Source organism: Salvelinus namaycush, chromosome 9 (genome assembly GCF_016432855.1).
Source record: "Salvelinus namaycush isolate Seneca chromosome 9, SaNama_1.0, whole genome shotgun sequence".
Taxonomy (NCBI): Eukaryota; Metazoa; Chordata; class Actinopteri; order Salmoniformes; family Salmonidae; genus Salvelinus; species Salvelinus namaycush.
Window position 1 is genome coordinate 34,631,587 of NC_052315.1, and position 21,465 is coordinate 34,653,051.

The 21,465-nt window shown below is 43.8% G+C and overlaps 1 protein-coding gene across 1 annotated transcript in view; it reads left to right on the top strand.

The window, feature by feature from the left end:
- LOC120053257 (SH3 and multiple ankyrin repeat domains protein 3-like) overlaps window positions 1-21,465 on the top strand; it is a 275,026-nt gene that overhangs the window by 228,960 nt on the left and 24,601 nt on the right. The window contains exons 15-16 of the mRNA XM_039000401.1: window positions 10,536-10,611; window positions 17,222-17,304. Of these exons, the coding sequence (XP_038856329.1) occupies window positions 10,536-10,611; window positions 17,222-17,304 (159 nt within the window). The remainder of the gene's footprint in view (window positions 1-10,535; window positions 10,612-17,221; window positions 17,305-21,465) is intronic.

A 21,465-nucleotide genomic window follows, 5' to 3' on the forward strand; every position in this document is an offset into this window, starting at 1 on the left:
CTGCATTTGATCCCAGAGCTCTGAGATGAGGCAGTAAAAGTCACATTCATACAGAAGCTCTACACTCTTAGAAAAAAAGGTGCTATCTAGACTAGATCCTAGAGAACCCTTTGAAGAACCCTTTTCGGTTCCAGGCGGAACCTTTTTGGGTTCCATGTAGAACCCTTTCCACAGAATGCTTTACTTAGAACTTAAAAGTGTTCCACCTGGAACCACAAAGGGTTCTCCTATGGGGACAGCCGAAGAACCCTTTTGGAACTTTTTTTCTAAGAGTGTAAAGTGCTGTGTTAGCAAGGTCATTCACACATGTTAATCAGTCCAGGTTAGCACGCCTCTAACAGAAACGGCCTGTTGGGAGGAAATTATGATATGATGAGAGACAGTGCAAAGAGAGGGAGAAGAAGAAGAAGTGAGATACAGACAGTGTCTCATGGAGGCAATATGCTAATTCTAAAACCACCAAACACACATGCATGCACGCACACACACACACACTCACTTTCTCTCTCTCTCCCTCTCTCTCTGTAACAGTGTTACCTGAAAGCCAGCAGCGTCAGCAGAGATATTAGCATAGTCAACTAATCCATTTTATTAGAGAGAGAGAGGAGAGAGGAGAGAGAAGAGGAAGAGAGGAGAGAGAAGAGGAAGAGAGGAGAGAGGAGGGGAAGGGAGGGACCACTAGCAGGAGGACATGTCTTTAGCATTAGTGTTTTAGCTGAGTCAGTATTATTGACTGGTAATTCAGTTGAGGTCACCCTCCCTTTAGCCTTCAGACACCTGAAGGGATTGGCTTGTTTCCTATATGGGTGTGTGTGCCCGTGTGTGAGCATGTACACAGGTTTGTGTGTGTGTGTGTGTGTGTGTGTGTGTGTGTGTGTGTGTGTGTGTGTGTGTGTGTGTGTGTGTGTGTGTGTGTGTGTGTGTGTGTGTGTGTGTGTGTGTGTGTGTGTGTGTCAGCTGAGTGATGGCCACTGTCTCTGTATTCCATCAGAAATCAGTCAAGTGTGCAGAGCCAAGACATACAGTATTTACACACAAACAAGCACACACACAGAGGGAGAGAGAGAGAGAGCAGATCCATAGAATATCAGAATAGATGGTTGTGCTATATGGACAATGAATCAAAGCTCTATCAGGCCCCAATGTGGAGCAAAGACAAATCACTTTTGACAAGGAGCACATAGGGTGACACACACACACACACATCAGCACACACACACACACACACACACATCAACACACACACACACACACATCAACACACACACACACACACACACATCAACACACTGGGTGACTAAACTGGATGACAAAAGCCAATTCCAATTCCTACTGTCATGGTTCCACACACTACAGACGACAAACGCATGCTGTCTGAATATATGTGTTGTGTGTGTGTTTGCGCGCACCTGTAAACCCACTGAGATTGCCTACATTGTGTTTGGCACATCTGCCAAGTTGACACACATGCGCACACACACACACAAACACACACACAGGTTTGTCCTCTAACAGCAGAGCAGGTTAAGTGGCTGAGATAGGCCTCGCACAGGGCATGACTAATCATACTCTCCCCCCAGCCCCAGTACAACCCTTTGTATGTGTGTGTGTGCGTGCATGTGCGTGTGTATGCTTTACAGTGACTTAATGGCTATTGTGCTACTGATGATGTGGTAGATGTACATGTTGTACAGTAGTTGTTGTCTGAATCTGACTGAATTATTCAAGGCCTCCTCAGAGAGAACCAAGGTATTTTTAGGCGTTGCCTTAGACACACACACACACACACACACACACACACACACACACACACACACACACACACACACACACACACACACACACTCAGACTGAGAGACTTGAGGAGAGAGAAAGGGAGAGGTATATGTGAGGGAGCAATACAGAGAGGGAAATAGCTGGCCACATGACTAGAGAGAGAAGAAAAGAAGGACAGACAGCTAAAAGATAGGAGAGATGGACTCAGATACACATTGAGAAGATAGAGACAGGTATTCATAAGGAATCCAAGTGGAATTGCTTCTGTATCATTTTCCTTGACAGCATCCATGAAACGCTTTTGGGACAACAGGAATGTGGATTTGAAGAAGTGACAGCTGGATGTGACCTGCCCTCCGGCAGCATCAGGGGGTGTTAGGGACATTGGTCCAGGGCTCTGTAGTTAGACAGTGCCATGTATTCTGCTCTAACAGTTGATGTGCATTACTGTAGCATTACCATTCCACCTAGTTGACCGGATTGTTTACGGCTATAGTACATCAAATGTGATTGGCTAGAGGTATAGTTGAGTGGATGCGATTGGTTAGAGCTCTAGTGAAGTGGAATGCGATTGGTTAGAGCTCTAGTGAAGTGGATACGATTGGTTAGAGCTCTAGTGAAGTGGAATGTGATTGGTTAGAGCTCTAGTGAATTGGATGCGATTGGTTAGAGCTCTAGTGAAGTAGATGTAGCTATAGATTAATTTGGTTAGAGTACTGGGCCATATACAGTATATAGATAGATTGGGCTGACCGTTTATGATGTACTATTGCTTTGGTTGGTGGACAGTGGGAGGAGCTAGCAGGGCAGAGGGAACAGTGGTGATAGGAGTACAGGAGTTAGTGATGGACGGCAGGGAGCAGTGTGGGTAGTAGAGTGTAGAGTCATGGATAGGCAGTAGGAGCAGGGGGATGGATTGTTGCCCTGTATTAGTGTCAGACCTGCCAGTTCTCTGCAGTAGAATAGATGGGATAGTAGCCTTGGTCAAGGCGGAACAGCCCTACTCTATGCGTCATGGCCGTTATCAGGGTAAGTGGGATATGTACAGCTCTTAACCAGACCAGCGTCAAATATTTACATGAAATACTTCCAAATACCTCCGGTGTGCTTGAATTAGCTAGCTTGACCATACAGGGTGGGTGGAGTTTTCATTTTTGGGACTGCAAGATCTATAAAAGTAAACTACAGGCCTACTGTAAATAATAGGTTCAATGTTGCCCTATCTTCCTTTACCTATGGTAGTGGTAATGAACTGTGTTGGATTTTAACTGATGTTATTAGAACTATCTCTCCCAGTTGTGTTATATTAAGAAGCCTTACTGTACTGGTAGTATCTTTGTCAGCCTGAGTCTCTGCATTGATCAGAGCACCTCATCACCCTGGCTGTTGAAATATAAAAAGGCTTGCTGGGTTTAGACTGACTGACCGACTGACTGAACTCTCTCTACTTTTTCTCAAATGCTCTCTCTCTTGCTCTCACTCGCTCTCTCTGTGAAATGACAGTCAGTCTTGGTGTAGAGTCAAATGATCTGACAACCTTGACTGTCTGAATGCAGACTTATTTTTCACTCTGTTTTCAGCTGTGAAATAACTGTCATCTCACAGTGTTCAACCCTCCTCCATCTCTCCCATAACTTCTATCTCACTCGATCGATCTCCTGCACTTTATTTTCCATTTCTTCATCTGTTATTTACACTGAACAAAAAATATAAATTCAACATGTAAAGTGTTGGTCACATGTTTCATGAGCTGAAATAAAAGATCCCAGAAATGTTTCATATGCACAATAATCATAGGTGCACCTTGTCCTGGGGAAAGAAAAAAGCCACTCTAAAATGTGCAATTTTGTCACACAACACAATGACACAGATGTCTCAAGAATGTTGACTGTAGGAATGTCCACCAGAGCTGTTGCCAGATAAATTAAAGGTAATTTCTCTACCATAAGCCGCCACAGTCGTTTTGGAGATTTTTTGTTCATTGTAATTTTTTTATTTGTTCTTCCCGTTCTCTCCCTTTCCCTCTCTTTGCATATCTCCCTCCTCCTATTCTCTCCTCCTGAACTCCTGAACTTACTAACCACACTTTTCCAAGTTTTTACTTTTCACACAATAATTTGCAGTGACGGATAGAAAAACACCTGGGGTTCACATGGTCTATCTGTTGTCATAGTAACTGTAAAAAGATTACCAGACACACAGCCAGATAGGCTAAAACTGTACATGTTTAAAATAATACAGATCCTGCTTTTGTTCTTTCCTTTTGTACATTCTCTTTGTACTTTATCTTTTGTCCCGTGTCCCTTCCCTTACCCCTCCCCTCTCTGACCGTCTCTAACTTTATCCTATTACAACCTAAATTATTCTGATTCTAAAGTCAATTCTAAAGACTAAAGGTACAGAGTGTGTTTCTTTCTGTAAGGATAAGCGCGTTCTCTTTTCTCTCTCTTTTTTCTCTCGCTCTCCTCTGTAAGGAAATGGGTCAGTCTTAAGTGAGGCCACTGTGTCTAAAACACATTAAAGACAGGAGCATGTGAGACAAAAAGAAAGCCAGAAAATTAAGGGTGATTGTGTCATGTTCTCATTACAGTGTGTCTCTTTGGAGGCTGTCTGTAGCAGATAGAGAGGAGACGAGAGGAGAGGTTTGGGTTCATACTGATCTATGACCCACGTGTACATGACCATATCTATTCTGCTTATAAATACTGAGTGTATCATCCCCTTTGGTAAGGGTCCTACTGAGTGTATCATCCCCTTTGGTAAGGGATCCTACTGAGTGTATCATCCCCTTTGGTAAGGGATTCTACTGAGTGTACTATCCCAACTTCTTAGGGGACCTACAGTAGTGGGTAGGGGGTAGGAGTGTGATCTGGGCCTGGGGTAAGCGGTGGGTGGGTGGGTGTTGGCGATGTTCCTCAGACTGTGTGTGTGTGTGTGTGTGTGTGTGTGTGCTGTGTGTGTGTGTGTGTGTGTGTGTGTGTGCGTGTGTGTGTGTGTGTGTGTGTTGTGTGTTGTGTGTGTGTGCTGTGTGAGGTCAGGTGTGTGCCAGAGGCGAGTGTGTTCAAGCAGGTGCAGTTTAGCTGGGCTTGTTGTGTGAGCTGGAGGTCAGCAAGGTGATTCAGCCAGCTGGCCATGTTACTGGCTTACAACTGGAGAGTGAGGAAGCAGAAAATATCTGGCTAACAGAGAAACACAGAAACTGAGGATGTAAAGAGGTGTGGAGGGTGGTGTGTGTGAGGGGTACATGTGTGTGTTTTAATGGAGGTGAAGCGGCTTGCGCCCTTCAAACAAGGACAGAACAGCTTTTGCATCCTGCCTAGAGAGAAGCAGAGCTACGTGGACACACACACACACACACACACACACACACACACACACACACACACACACACACACACATTCCACAGTACGTGTTATTTAGAATACAGTTCAAGTTGAGGAGCTCATTTGAATTTCCTGTCTTTTGCAGTTATTGGCTTAGCTTTCACAGAAAACTGAATTTTAATAATGTGTGTATGTATTATGTTGTCTGTTTCTGCTTGCCAGCAACAGATGCACAATCTTAAGTCTGAACAGAACCACCTTCCATCCAAATCCCTCTTGACGCAATCTCTTTGTAAAGCCACTTCTTAATGAACCCAGATGACCTGTGTTTATACCCACCTTTGCTGTCAGTGTGCCAATCTCTCTGAACAATGCCATGGCTCAAGCTAATCTGTTTTAGCGAATGCCATGAGAACGCTACCTGCCCCAATGCATAGTGCAAACTGTAAAGTTTAGTGGAGGAACAATAACGGTCTGGGGCTGTTTTTCATGCTTTGGGCTAGGCCCCTTAGTTACAGTGAAGGGAAATATTAACGTTACAGCATACAATGACATTCTAGATGATTCTGTGCATCCAAATTTGTGGCAACAGTTTGGGAAAGGCCCTTTCCTGTTTCAGCATGATAATGCCCATGTGCATAAAGCGAGGTCCATACAGAAATTGTTTCTCGAGATCTGTGTGGAAGAACTTCACTGGCCTGCACAAAGCCCTGAACTCAACCCCATCGAACACCTATGGGATTAATTGAAACGCTGACTGTGAGACAGGCCTAATTGCTAAAAATCAGTGCCCGACCTCACCAATGCTCTTGGCTGAATGGAAGCATGTTCCAACATCTAGTGGAAAGCCTTCCCAGAAGAGTGGAGGCTGTTATAGCAGCAAATGGGGGACCAACTTCATATTATAGTCCTACTAAGCGCAAACCAGATGGGATGTTGTATCGCTAAAAATGCTATGGTAGCCATATGGTAGCCAGCATTCAAGTGTACCTTGAATGCTAAGTAAATCACAGATAGTGTCACCAGCAAAGCACCCCCACACCATCACACCTCCTCCTCCATACTTCATGGTGGGAACTACACATTCGGAGATCATCCGTTCACCTACTCTGCTTCTCACAAAGACACTGCGGTCAAATTTGGACTCATCAGACCAAAGGACAGATTTCCACTGGCCTAATGTCCATTGCTTGGGTTTCTTGGCCCAAGCAAGTGTCTTCTTATTGGTATCCTTTAGTAGTGGTTTCCTTGCAGCAATTTGACTATGAAGGCCTGATTCATGCAGTCTCCTCTGAACAGTTGATGTTGAGATTTGTATTTTACTTGAACGCTGTGAAGCATTTATTTGGGCTGCAATTTCTGAGGCTGGTAACTCTAATGAACTTATCCTCTGCAGCAAAGGTAACTCTGGTTCTTCCTTTCCTGTTGTGGTCCTCATGAAAGCTAGTTTCATCATAGCTCTTGATGGTTTTTGCAACTGCACTTGAAGAAACTTTCAAAGTTTTTGAAATGTTCCATATTGACTGACCTTCATGTCTTAAAGTAATGATGAACTCTCCTTTCTCTTTGCTTATTTGAGCTGTTCTTGCTATAATATGGACTTGGTCTTTTATCAAATAGGGCTATCTTCTGTATACCACCCCTACCTTGTCACAACACAACTGAATGGCTCAAATGCATTAAGAAGGAAAGAAATTCCACAAATTAACAAGACACACCTGTTAATTGAAATGCATTCCAGGTGACTACCTCATGACGCTGGTTGAGAGAATGCCAAGAGTGTGCAAAGCCGTCATCAAGGCAAAAGGTGGCTGCTTTGAAGAATGTGAAATATATTTTGATTTGTTTAACAATTTTTTTGTTACTACATGAGTCTTCATCTGTATTTGTACCAGTCCAAAGTTTTACACACACCTACTCATTCCATATGTGTTATTTCGTTGTTTTGATGTCTTCACTATTATCCTACAATGTAGAAAATAGTAAAAATAAAGAAAAACCCTTGAATGAGTAGGTGTGTGCAAAACTTTTGACTGGTACTGTATAAATGAAGACTCTTTAGTGCCAACAATAACGGGTTAAATACATGTAAAAAAATATATATTATAACTAAATATTTCCTTATCTTTCATATATCTCTCATATATAGGACAGACAAGCTTCCTTTAGAATTTTTTTGGGGGGAGTATTTGCTGTTCCATGTAGTGAATCTGTTATTAAAATTCTTGAATGTTTAAACCCCTCGGCTTAGACAGGGCTTAGACTCTTATGGGTTAAGGAACATATCACCTGCACCTTACCCAACAACGTAGACACACTACAATTTGGATACCACGCCAATAGATCCACGGATTACACAATCACACTGCCCTATCCCATCAGAACAAGAGGAATACCTATGTAAGAATGCTGTTCATTGACTACAGCTCAGCCTTCAACACCATAGTGCTCTCCAAGCTCATCACTAAGCTCGAGCCCTGGATCTGAACCCCTCCCTGGGTCCTGGACTTCCTGACGGGCCGACCCCAGGTGGTGAATGTAGGCAACACCTCTGCTACGCTGATCCTCAACACAGGGGTCCCACAAGGGTGCGTGCTCAGCCCCCTCATGTACTCCCTGTTCAACCATGACTGTGTGGCCACGCACGCCTCCAACTCAATCATCAAGTTTGCAGATGACACAACAGTAGTAGGCCTGATTACCAACAATGACGAGACAGCCTACAGGAGGGAGGTAAGGGTCCTGGCGGAATGGTGTCAGGAAAATAATCTCTCCCTCATCGTCAACAAAACTAAGGAGCTGATCGTGGACTTCTGGAGACTGCAGAGACAGCATGCCCCCATCCACATCGAAGAGGGTGCAGTGGAGAGGGTGAAAAGCTTCAAGTTCCAAAGCGTGCATATCACTGACATCCTGAAATAGTCCATCCACACAGATAGTGTGGTAAAGAAGACTCAGGAGGCTAAAGAAATTCAGCTTGGCCCCTAAGACCCTCACAAACTTCCGTACTTTAATATTTATATTTTTGACTACTTTTATTCCACTACATTCCTAAAGAAAATATGTGCTTTTTACTACCATACATTTTCCCTGACACCCAAAAGTACTAGTTACGTTTAGAATGCTCAGGCAGGACAGCAATGTGGTCCAATTCACACACCTATCAATATAACGAGTTGTCCTCCCTTCTGCCTCTGATCTGGCAGAATCAATAAACACAAATATTGCATTTGTAAATGATGTCGGAGTGTTGGAGTATGGCTCTGTCTGTCCTTAATATAAGGAATTTGATGTATAGCATTTACTTTTACATGAGACTTTTTACTAAGATAGTATTTTACTGGGTGACTTTCACTTGAGTCATTTTCTATTCAGGTATCTTTACATTTACTCAAGTATGACAATTGAGTACTTTTTCCACCACTGCTGCCGTCCAGTACCCAGCCCTGTATAATAAGTTCTGACTCATCTTTGACCTTCTCCCCCACCCTCAACCACTACAACCTAACTTCTCCCGTTAACCCACATCACACTGTCACTGTATGACCTTAGGGCAGAGGGTGGAAGGAAGGGGGTGAAGAGAGAAGGAGGAAGACATACAGACAGAGTGTTCTAGTAGACGCCTGTCTCCCCTATCGACTGTCTGTCTGTTAGTATAGGCATCTCATCCTATCCCTGCTCAGCCTAGTCCTCTGCTTCTTAACTCTTGTGTGTTACAGCCAATCAAGTTCCAGCAGCTTCTCTGACTGACTGTCTGACTGTCTGAGTGGTTACGTTGCTAAACAGAGAGTTTTGGGGCTATGACTGGTTGGATATGAGAGCAGCTGGGCATGGGTTCTAGATCAGTGCCCGGTATTTGTTGTATTCCGTATTCTGATTATATACATGCGTGTGAGTTTTTGCCATGTGAAAGAGGGGAGAGGAGGGGAAAGGGGAAGTCTATGCATTTGTAATGAGAGTCAGGCCAGTGGGCCTGTATCCATTAACTCCTTATAGAGACAACAACACTATTAGAGAAAGAGTAGAGGAGAGGGATAGAGAGTGGGAATGGAGAGAGGGGGATAGAGAGTGAGAGGGGGATAGAGAGTGGGAGTGGAGAGAGGGGGATAGAGAGTGGGAGTGGAGAGAGGGGGATAGAGAGAGGGAGTGGAGAGAGGGGGAGTGGAGAGAGGGGGAGTAGAGGAGAGGGATAGAGAGTGGTAGTGGAGGAGAGGGATAGAGAGTGGGAGTGGAGGAGAGGGGGATAGAGAGTGGGAGTGGAGAGAGGGGGATAGAGAGTGGGAGTGGAGAGAGGGGGATAGAGAGTGGGAGTAGAGAGAGGGGGAGTGGAGAGAGGGGGATAGAGAGTGGGAGTGGAGAGAGTGGGAGTGGAGAGAGGGGGATAGAGAGAGGGGGATAGAGAGAGGGAGTGGAGAGAGGGGGATAGAGAGTGGGAGTGGAGAGAGGGGGATAGAGAGAGGGAGTGGAGAGAGGGGGAGTGGAGAGAGGGGGAGTAGAGGAGAGGGATAGAGAGTGGTAGTGGAGGAGAGGGATAGAGAGTGGGAGTGGAGGAGAGGGGGATAGAGAGTGGGAGTGGAGAGAGGGGGATAGAGAGTGGGAGTGGAGAGAGGGGGATAGAGAGTGGGAGTAGAGAGAGGGGGAGTGGAGAGAGGGGGATAGAGAGTGGGAGTGGAGAGAGGGGGATAGAGAGTGGGAGTGGAGAGAGTGGGAGTGGAGAGAGGGGGATAGAGAGAGGGAGTGGAGAGAGGGGGATAGAGAGTGGGAGTGGAGCGAGGGGGATAGAGAGTGGGAGTGGAGAGAGGGGGATAAAGAGAGGGAGTGGAGAGAGGGGGATAGAGAGAGGGGATAGAGAGGTAGAAAGATTGATGCAGAGTGAAGGAGAGAAGGTTTGAAAGGGGGATAGAGAATGATGGAGGGGTGTAGACTAGAATCAGGAAGAGAATGACAAGAGGGGTAATGGGGATATGGGTGGATAAAGGGTCAAGAGGGGGATAGAGAGAGAGTGATTGAGAGGAGTGGAGGTGATGGAGCTTGGAGTGGAGACAGAGAGAGGTTTGTTTGGTATTTCTGTGCATTGGCGTTGAGAAACTTGTGGTGGACAAAGCTGGCAGCTGTCACTGACTCAGACAGACAGACAGACAGACAGGGTGGAGGGAATGTCAAGAAACTAAATGTAATTAACTCATAAGATAGTCTGACAACACACACACACACACACACACACACACACACACACACACACACACACACACACACACACAATTAAGAACTCTAGTGGCCTGACAGGGTCTCCAGTCAGCAGATTGTCCTTTCAGCGGGGTAGCAGTATGTGTGTGTGTGGCGGGGGGGAGGTGGTTATTATAAATGCACTCAAGCAGTGACAGGGCCCAAGCGAAACCACACACACACTGACAGTGTATTGCTTTGTTTTACAGAGACAAGAGAGGACCGCACTAAGAGACTGTTCAGACACTACACTGTGGGATCCTATGATAACCTCTCCTCATACAGGTAAGACACATACATGCACAGACACAAAAACAAACACACACACACACACACCCACTATGTGATGTGATGCTGCTGTCATCTAATGGTGAGACAGTGTCAGTGCATTCTGCCTGCATGAGTCCCACTCTCAACCCAGGCCTCATATAAAACTCGGATTATTGAAACATTCCCTTTGTGTATGCGTGTGTGGTTTGAGTGTCTCTCTCTCCCTCTCGTCCTTTGTCCCCCTCTCTCTGAATTGTACTGCCTGTGACATCAATCAGTAATAAAGGAGAGTGTGAGTGCTCACTCTCAGGTAAATCAGATGTGCAGGCTGGGAGAGAGGACAGGAGAACACTATCTGCTATAGGACTGTGTTCTGATGTAAATTCACTCTGAATGTCAGAGTCAGCTTGTCGGGAGAGAGGTGCTTGGTATCAGAGTGTTGTTTCCCCTCAGCTTTCCAGAGAGGAGGGGGAGACAGATGAAAAGAGAGAGTGCCTACGAGAGAGAAAGAGAGAGAGAGCAGTTTTTCACCAGCTAGTTAAGGATCATATCACCTCCACCTTACCTGACACCCTGCCTAGACCCACTACAATTAGCATACCGCCCCAACATGACTCACTACGTACAATGGGTACAGAGTGAATCATGAAGAGTGTGTGAGAGCTAAAGCAGCAGAGGTGGCTCTGAATAGGATAGAATGTCAAAGCTCTTGAATGGAAGTCTTTAGCCACTGTGAATGGCTACTTTGAAGGTTTATGGAACATTATTATACGTCAGACTGTAATTACATTATGGAACATGATTGTGCTACATTGGATGCTAATCTGAATATGAATGTATGGAATATTTTTTTGAAATATCTGAGTAGTACTGTATCTAAACAGGAGTTCATTGAATAGAATTGTGAATGCAACATTAGCGAGATTCAGAGCGTGATTGGTTGAACGGAAACAAAGCTATTCTGTAGCTATAGAGGGGAAAAGTTTAGAGCTGGTTGGATATACAGGATGTAGGCTAAGAGGAGGGGGAGGAGAGAAAGATGATGAACTGTATTTGTAAACCCCATATATATACAGTGGGGAGAACAAGTATTTGATACACTGCCGATTTTGCAGGTTTTCCTACTTACAAAGCATGTAGAGGTCTGTAATTTTTATCATAGGTACACTTCAACTGTGAGAGACGGAATCTAAAACAAATCAAATCAAATGTATTTATATAGCCCTTCGTACATCAGCTGATATCTCAAAGTGCTGTACAGAAACCCAGCCTAAAACCCCAAACAGCAAGAAATGCAGGTGTAGAAGCACGGTGGCTAGGAAAAACTCCCTAGAAAGGCCAAAACCTAGGAAGAAACCTAGAGAGGAACCAGGCTATGAGGGGTGGCCAGTCCTCTTCTGGCTGTGCCGGGTGGAGATTATAACAGAACATGGCCAAGATGTTCAAATGTTCATAAATGACCAGCATGGTCAAATAATAATCACAGTAGTTAACGAGGGTGCAGCAAGTCAGCACCTCAGGAGTAAATGTCAGTTGGCTTTTTTAGCACGTCCGGTGAACAGGTCAGGGTTCCATAGCCGCAGGCAGAACAGTTGAAACTGGAGAAGCAGCAAGGCCAGGTGGACTGGGGACAGCAAGGAGTCATCATGCCAGGTAGTCCTGACGCATGGTCCTAGGGCTCAGGTTCTCAGAGAGAGAGAAAGAAAGAGAGAGAGAAGGAGAGAATTAGAGAGAGCATACTTAAATTCACACAGGACACTGGATAAGACAGGAGAAGTCCTCCAGATATAACAAACTGACCCTAGCCCCCCGACACATTAACTACTGCAGCATAAATACTGGAGGCTGAGACAGGAGGGGTCAGGAGACACTGTGGCCCCATCAAATGATACCCCCGGACAGGGCCAAACAGGAAGGATATAACCCAACCCACTTTGCCAAAGCACAGCCCCCACACCACTAGAGGGAAATCTTCAACCACCAACTTACCATCCTGAGACAAGGCCGAGTATAGCCCACAAAGATCTCCGCCACGGCACAAACCAAGGGGGGACGCCAATCCAGACAGGAAGATCACGTCAGTGACTCAACCCACTCAAGTGACGCACCCCTCCTAGGGACGGCATGAAAGAGCACCAGTAAGCCAGTGACTCAGCCCCTGTAATAGGGTTAGAGGCAGAGAATCCCAGTGGAGAGAGGGGAACCGGCCAGGCAGAGACAGCAAGGGCGGTTCGTTGCTCCAGAGCCTTTCCGTTCACCTTCACACTCCTGGGCCAGACTACACTCAATCATATGACCTACTGAAGAGATGAGTCTTCAGTAAAGACTTAAAGGTTGAGACCGAGTCTGCGTCTCTCACATGGGTAGGCAGACCATTCCATAAAAATTGAGATCTATAGGAGAAAGCCCTGCCTCCAGTTGTTTGCTTAGAAATTCTAGGGACAATTAGGAGGCCTGCGTCTTGTGACCGTAGCGTACGTGTAGGTATGTACGGCAGGACCAACTCGGAAAGATAGGTAGATAGGTAACAAAAATCCAGAAAATCACATTGTATGATTTTTAAGTAATTCATTTGCATTTTATTGCATGACATAAGTATCTGATACATCAGAAAAGCAGAACTTAATATTTGTTACAGAAACCTTTGTTTGCAATTACAGAGATCATACGTTTCCTGTAGTTCTTGACCAGGTTTGCACACACTGCAGCAGGGATTTTGGCCCACTCCTCCATACAGACCTTCTCCAGATCCTTCAGGTTTCGGGGCTGTCGCTGGGCAATACGGACTTTCAGCTCCCTCCAAAGATTTTCCATTGGGTTCAGGTCTGGAGACTGGCTAGGCCACTCCAGGACCTTGAGATGCTTCTTACGGAGCCACTCCTTAGTTGCCCTGGCTGTGTGTTTCGGGTCGTTGTCATGCTGGAAGACCCAGCCACGACCCATCTTCAATGCTCTTACTGAGGGAAGGAGGTTGTTGGCCAAGATCTCGCGATACATGGCCCCATCCATCCTCCCCTCAATACGGTGCAGTCGTCCTGTCCCCTTTGCAGAAAAGCATCCCCAAAGAATGATGTCTCCACCTCCATGCTTCACGGTTGGGATGGTGTTCTTGGGGTTGTACTCATCCTTTTTCTTCCTCCAAACACAGCGAGTGCATTTTAGACCAAAAAGCTCTATTTTTGTCTCATCAGACCGCATGACCTTCTCCCATTCCTCCTCTGGATCATCCAGATGGTCATTGGCAAACTTCAGACAGGCCTGGACATGCGCTGGCTTGAGCAGGGGGACCTTGCGTGCGCTGCAGGATTTTAATCCATGACGGCGTAGTGTGTTACTAATGGTTTTCTTTGAGACTGTGGTCCCAGCTCTCTTCAGGTCATTGACCAGGTCCTGCCGTGTAGTTCTGGGCTGATCCCTCACCTTCCTCATGATCATTGATGCCCCACGAGGTGAGATCTTGCATGGAGTCCCAGACCGAGGGTGATTGACCGTCATCTTGAACTTCTTCCATTTTCTAATAATTGTGCCAACAGTTGTTGCCTTCTCACCAAGCTGCTTGCCTATTGTCCTGTAGCCCATCCCAGCCTTGTGCAGGTCTACAATTTTATCCCTGATGTCCTTACACAGCTCTCTGGTCTTGGCCATTGTGGAGAGGTTGGAGTCTGTTTGATTGAGTGTGTGGACAGGTGTCTTTTATACAGGTAACGAGTTCAAACAGGTGCAGTTAATACAGGTAATGAGTGGAGAATTCTTACTGTTGGTAGGTGATCAAATACTTATGTCATGCAATAAAATGCAAATTAATTACTTAAAAATCATACATTGTGATTTTCTGGATTACAGACCTCTACATGCTTTGTAAGTAGGAAAACCTGCAAAATCGGCAGTGTATCAAATACTTGTTCTCCCCACTGTATATATACACACACACATATACACACACACAATACAGTACCAGTAAAAAGTATGGACACACCTACTCATTCAAGTGTTTTTATTTATTTTTACTATGTTCTACATTGTATAATAATAGTGAAGATATCAAAACTATGAAATAACAAATATGGAATCATGTAGTAACCAAAAAAGTGTTAAATCAAAAGATATTTTAGATTCTTCAAAGTAGCCTCCCTTTACCTTGATGACAGCTTTGCACACTGTATATTAACCTCTAACGCCTCCCAAACCCGGATCCGGGAGCACCCCCATCAGTAGAAAAGCTACTAGCATAACCTAGCATAGCGTCACAAGTAAATACTAGCATCTAAATATCATTAAATCAAAAGTCCAAGACACCAGATGAAAGATACACATCTTGTGAATCCAGACATCATTTCTGATTTTTAAAATGTTTTACAGGGAAGACACAATATGTAAATCTATTAGCTAACCACGTTAGCAAAAGACACCACTTTTTTTACTCCAACTGTTTTTTACTCCATCAGTAGCTATCACAAATTCGACCAAATAAAGATATAAATAGCCACTAACCAAGAAAAAACTTCATCAGATGACAGTCTGATAACATATTTATTGTATAGCATATGTTTTGTTAGAAAAATGTGCATATTTCAGGTATAAATCATAGTTTACCATTGCAGCCACCATCACAACTCGACTAGAATAACAGAGAGCAACGTGTATTACCTAATTACTCATCATAAAACATTTCTTAAAAATACACAGCGTACAGCAATTGAAAGACACAGATCTTGTGAATCCAGACAATATTTCAGATTTTCTAAGTGTTTTACAGCGAAAACACAATATAGCGTTATATTAGCTTAGCACAGTAGCAAACCACACAACAGCATTGATTCCAGCCAAACATAGCGATAACGTATTCACCACCAAAATATATTAATTTTCACTAACCTTCTCAGAATTCTTCAGATGACAGTCCTGTAACATCATATTACACAATGCATATAGAGTTTGTTCGAAAATGTGCATATTTAGCGGCACAAATCGTGCTTATACAATGAAAATAGTGTCCAAATACTCAAGCAATCTGTCCGGCGCCATCTTGGAAAGACACCTATTCTTATCGAAAACTATTCATAAACTTGACTAAAAAAATACAGGTTGGACAGCAATTGAAAGACAAATTAGTTCTTAATGCAATCGCTGAATTACATTTTAAAATTAACGTTGCTGCGCAATGCAGGGTGCGATAACGCAAGGCTACACTGCAAGTAATGGCGTCTTATGCATTTGACTATTTTTAACAGAACAATGAATTATCAGCATAAATAGTTCTTACTTTTTGATGACCTCGCATCAGAATCTTGGGATAGGTGTCCTTTGTCCAAAAGAATCGTTGCTGGGTTGGAGAACGTCCTCTTCCACGTTGCAATTACCAGTAAACAATGGCATGCGAAAGAGAGATACCCAACTTTCTACAACGTCAGAAAATGAAATACCCGAAAATCGCAATATACTGACATAAACTGATATAAATCGGTTTAAAATAACAAGATGATGTCTTTAAAGCCTATATCGAATAAAAACAGAGCCGGATATATCTAGGAGCTAAAACCAGAGCTTCTAAAACGACATGCCAAGACCCTCTCTGCGTCAGCGCGAAGATCCAAAAGGAGGTACACATCGATTCCAATCAATTTATAGACTTTTGGCTCTGCGTAGAGACTCCATTTCAAGGCCTCTCTATTCGCTGACACCCAGGGGAAGGCGTATGCAGTGCATCTCAACCAATAGAGGACAGGCAAATTAATAAACTGGTCTGGGAACAGTAGGAAAATTGCTCTAAGTCCAGTTCTGTTTCACTCACAGACATAATTCAAACGGTTTTAGAAACTAGAGAGTGTTTTCTATCCAATAGTAATAATAATATGCATATTGTACGAGCAAGAATTGAGTACGAGGCAGTTTAATTTGGGAACAAAAAAAATAAATAGTGCTAACAGCACCCCCTATTGCCAAGATTAAGCAAGTCCTCTAGTTAAATTGTATCTCTGAAACCTCTGCTCCCTGACACAGGAGGGTTTTTCAGGGGTCTCCATGCCCCGTCAGCAGGGGCTCTGTCTACCCGGGGTAAGTGGCTGGGCAGTTGGCGTGGCTAACAGCTAACACACGACTGAACTCCAGGTCTCCCATGCCAGTGTGTCTAGTGTTCAATTCACTAACTGTATGGGCTGTCTGGTGTCAGCAGTGGGATCTGACGGTCAGTCAACAGAATATTGGTGTTGCTGAGATTGGGACATGATGGTGCTTTTACTGTGTGGTAACAGAGTGCTAGATGTCGCTGGGAATACATGATGTTGTGTTTGAACATTGTGTGGTGTGAATTGACACACACACACACACACACACACACACACACACACACACACACACACACACACACACACACACGTGACAACACTCATTAGTAATGAGAATTTTATACATTTTACAAAAATAAACACAACATGCAACAATTTTTAAGATTTTACTGCGCCCTCGTCGCCACCCCCTCCTCCCCTATTTCTCGTTGTCCATCTCCATCTTCTCCCATCCTTTTCTCTACCATCCCTGGCTCTCTGCTCTCTCCTTCATTCCCTCCTGTCTCTTCTCTCAGTGAGTATGTTGCGGGACTCTTACCTGCTGTCCCTCTCCTCTCTAGTGATTACATCATAGAGGAGAAGAATGCTATGCTGCAGAAGAAGGAAAACGAAGGATTCGGCTTCGTCCTACGGGGAGCTAAAGGTAGGGAACACATTCACGAGTTTGGCTTCTTGCCATCTGACAAACATGTCAGAAGGGGCAGTAGTTGATAGAGTTTGGTATAAGGGTTCTGGCATGGATGGTAGTCGGGGCACAACTGGGGGCTGATCCTGCCCCCTCCCCCATTCCAGCAGGGTCAGACCCCAGTTGTCAACTGTGTCTGCGTTGAGTCTTCTGGCAGGGCAAACCCCGGCCATAAGCCCACCATTGTGAAGGAAGCCTGGAGGGTGCAGTTGTTGGATAGGCAAGCTCCCAGTCGTAGACCAAAGTTGACCTGGCCCGCCATTGTGCAGCATGTCTAGTGGGTGACTTGCTGTGGCAGTTTAATAGCTTCTCAACTACTGCCTGTTTGTCAGCCAGAAATACAAAGGCGTGAAGATGGATGCTGTTTAAATACTTTGAGGGTGGTTGATGAAGCAATTGGATTCAGGTAAGTGAGGCGGGCTTGTGGCTAATAAAGATTAGATGCAGGTGAGCAACTTGGCATGGTCACGGTTCAATGTCCATATGTGGAGTTCCTTGCCTATCGTCTGCTTTCCAATGCGGATGTCTGGGCCCACATATGGAGTACCTGCTCCAGGGGCTGCGTTCCAATATGAATGTCCGTGCCCATGTACGAAGTTCTTGCTCCATCCTCATTCCAATATGAAAGTCTGAGCCCATTTATGGAGTTCCTGCTCTAAGGCTGCATTCCAGTGCAGAAGAACTAGCCCATATATGGAAGTTCCTGTTGTGGATTAGGTATGTCCTCTGAAGCTTAAAGCATTCCTCCAGAAACCGCTTTATAAACTGCACACACACACACATACCTTTGTTAGTGAATCAGGTGTTTTAGTTCTTGGCCACAAAACAGACACCCTTTTACTCTATACCTCTACGATCAGCCTGGAGTGACAAACACACTTTTCACAAAACTCAACTTTATACCTTATTACTAAAGCAGGCTGTCCGAATCACCATCACAGCTGCGTCCAAAGCCCTGCTACTATCTTCTAGGGATGTAACATTCTCTGATTCCCATCAGTCCCCTGATCAAATGTTTAAGATATGAGTGGATGGGTCCACGGGACCCCGAGCCGATCCAAATGTAGCACGCATCGGTCAGAAACCAATTAAACCGTTAGCATTTTACTTTCTTTTTACCTTCCGAAAATACATCTCATCTTTTGAGACAACTGATGCATGCTGAGCAACCCCAGGCAAAATCAGTAGCCTAGTTAAACTGCGCAGCTTTGCACACTAACCAAGGAGATGTCGGCCTATTCCTGATCTTGCACATCTGCATCCACCTTCAGCATTCAAATGCTTGTAAAATGGCTTGCACAATATTATGCTATATTAGTTGAGGGACAACCAATGTAATTTGCTAGGTTATTGTTATCAAATGCGCTTCTGAAAATTGTGTTTTACCTGGAAAAAAGTAAGCATACTACCGGAGACACAACTCTCATCTGGCAATAGCCTAGCCGCTAATCAGGGCTTAGCTCTACATTGGATTTTATTTCGATTGTTCAGGTTCACCATCAGCAATAGCTTTGGTACACAGCAAATTCTCCAGTGTTAAATTAACACTGAGAGTGTTACATTTAAACCCGGCCCAGTGTCTATACGTGTCCACACACTTTTCAGTGTTAAATTATCAGAGTTACCACCTGTGACTGTATTTGTTAGGTATTTGTTAGGGACAGAAACATTCATCCATTTTTGCTTTCATCTATTTTCAGTTCTGTGTCCTTCACCAAGTGAGATCCCAAGTGAATATGTCATCATTAAAATGTAATTCTTCAACACAATAGGTATTTCATAAGGCCTTATTTTGAGTGCCTAGCTTTACCTAGTGATTCAGGAAACAAAACTTTCTGAACTTTGAAGCTTTCCAGCCAATTGTGTTGAAAATAGGTTCATTACACTGAGCTTCATTATCTGTTCACAATGCACATTAGTGACATCTGCTGGTCAGCAATAAATAGTAACGTGATTAACAGAGAGGATTTTTTTCTCCACTGATTTTTATCAAAGCTTCATGGCCAGCAGTAAGTTGTTTGCTTTAATAGACTACAATCAGTTGGATTACCAGGTTTGCATCTTACATCATGCTTCCCTTTTTCACATTCAAGTTTGCTATCAAAAACAGAATATATGCCATTATTTAAGAAAGAAGCTTATACTATACTGATGAAAAATATAAATGCAACATGCACCAATTTCAAAGATTTTACTGAGTTACAGTTGATATAAGGAAATCAGTTAATTGAAATCAATTCATTAGGCCCGAATCTATGGATTTCACATGACTGGCAATATAGATATGCAACTGTTGGTCACAGATACCTTAAAAAAATATGTAGGGCCGTGGATCAGAAAACCAGTCAGTATCTGCTGTGACCACCATTTGCCTCATGCAGCAAGACATATCTCCTTCACATAGAGTTGATCAGGCTATTGATTGTGGCCTGTGGAATGTTGTCCCACTCCTCTTCGATGGCTGTGTGAAGTTGTTGGATATTGGCAGGAACTGGAACACGCTGTCGTACACTTCAATCCAGAGCATCTCGAACTTGCTCAATGGGTGACATTTCTGGTGAGTGTGCCGACCATAGACAAACTGCAGGCCCTGTGACATGAGGTAGTGCATTATCATGCTGAAACAGTTGATGGCGGAAGATAAATGGCACAACAATGGGCCTCAGGATCTCGTCATGGTATCTCTGTTCATTCAAATTGCCTTCAATAAAATCCAATTGTGTTCATTGTCTGTAGCTTATGCCTGCTCATACCATAACCACACAGCCACCACGGGGCACTCTGTTCCTAATCTTGACATCAGCAAACCGCTCGCCCACATGATGCCATACATGTCGTCTGCGGTTGTGAGGCTGGTTGGACGTAATGCCAAATTCTCTAAAACGACAGCTAATGGTAGAGAAATTAACATTAAATTCTCTGGCAGCAATTTTGGTGGACATTCCTGCAGTCAGCATGCCAATTGCATGCTCACTCAAAACTTGAGATATCTGTGACATTATATTGTGTGAAAAAAATCCACATTTTAGAATGGCCTTTTATTGTCCCCAGCACAAGGTGCACCTGTGTAATGGAGAAGGAAAGGATAAATGCTCACTAACAGGGATGTAAGCAAATATGTACCCAAAATTTGAAAGAAATAAGCTTTTTTTGCGTATGGAACATTTCTGGGATCTTTTATTTCAGCTCATGAAACATGGGACCAACACTTTACATATTGCATTTATAGTTTTGTTCAGTGTAAATAAAACAACTTATTTGAACAACAGTGCAGAAAGTGTGGTTTCACATTAAGAAAATGGTGTGCTTTCAACGGGATTCCACCTACATCACTGAATGTTCCATATTTCCCTACTCTGCTTGCTAAACTATTGGTCAGGTGCAATTACATGTATAAAATCCTAATTATATTTATAAGCGTGGTATCCAGTAGAGGTTGGTGTTTGAAAGCAGCTTAATCAAAGAAAGCACCGGAACCACAGCAAAATCAGTGAGATCTCGCATTTAGCAACACACGGTTTGAAAAAGCAAGTGATCAAGCTAAGCTTCTGACGTACTTCTGTTAAAGTGATACACGCATCAGCACACTGCTTCAAAGTTAGCTGCTGTAAAACTTAACATCACTAGTTTTATCTTATTACAGTGGCCTGAAACTCACAGTTTACAGGAAACATCAGGCCTGCAAGTCACATTATACTGGCTTGCAAAGTGATGTGTAATTCCTATTGGAATCCAGCCAGAGTGGGAATATTCAACATTGTAAAAAAATTATTGTCACCAGCAACTTGCATTCAGACTGACTGTTGGGTTGGGTAGACTATGAAACTATATAAAGCATTTAAACCATTTCAGTAACGGGTGCAATAAATAAATCCAAGTAACAAATTGGATTAGTTTAGAAAAGTGTATATTACTTATATTTGAGTAGCATAAGATTAATAAATGAATCAATGTTCATGAAAAAACATATAACATATAATATAATGAAACAAACAATTCTAAAAATCAACCTGCAATAGAGCATTCTGGGAAATGTGATAATGATGGGCATGGTTTGGGTTTAACACTGGTTGTTAACACCAACACAGGGGTTCTGTTCCACCAGTGATTACGGCGTTA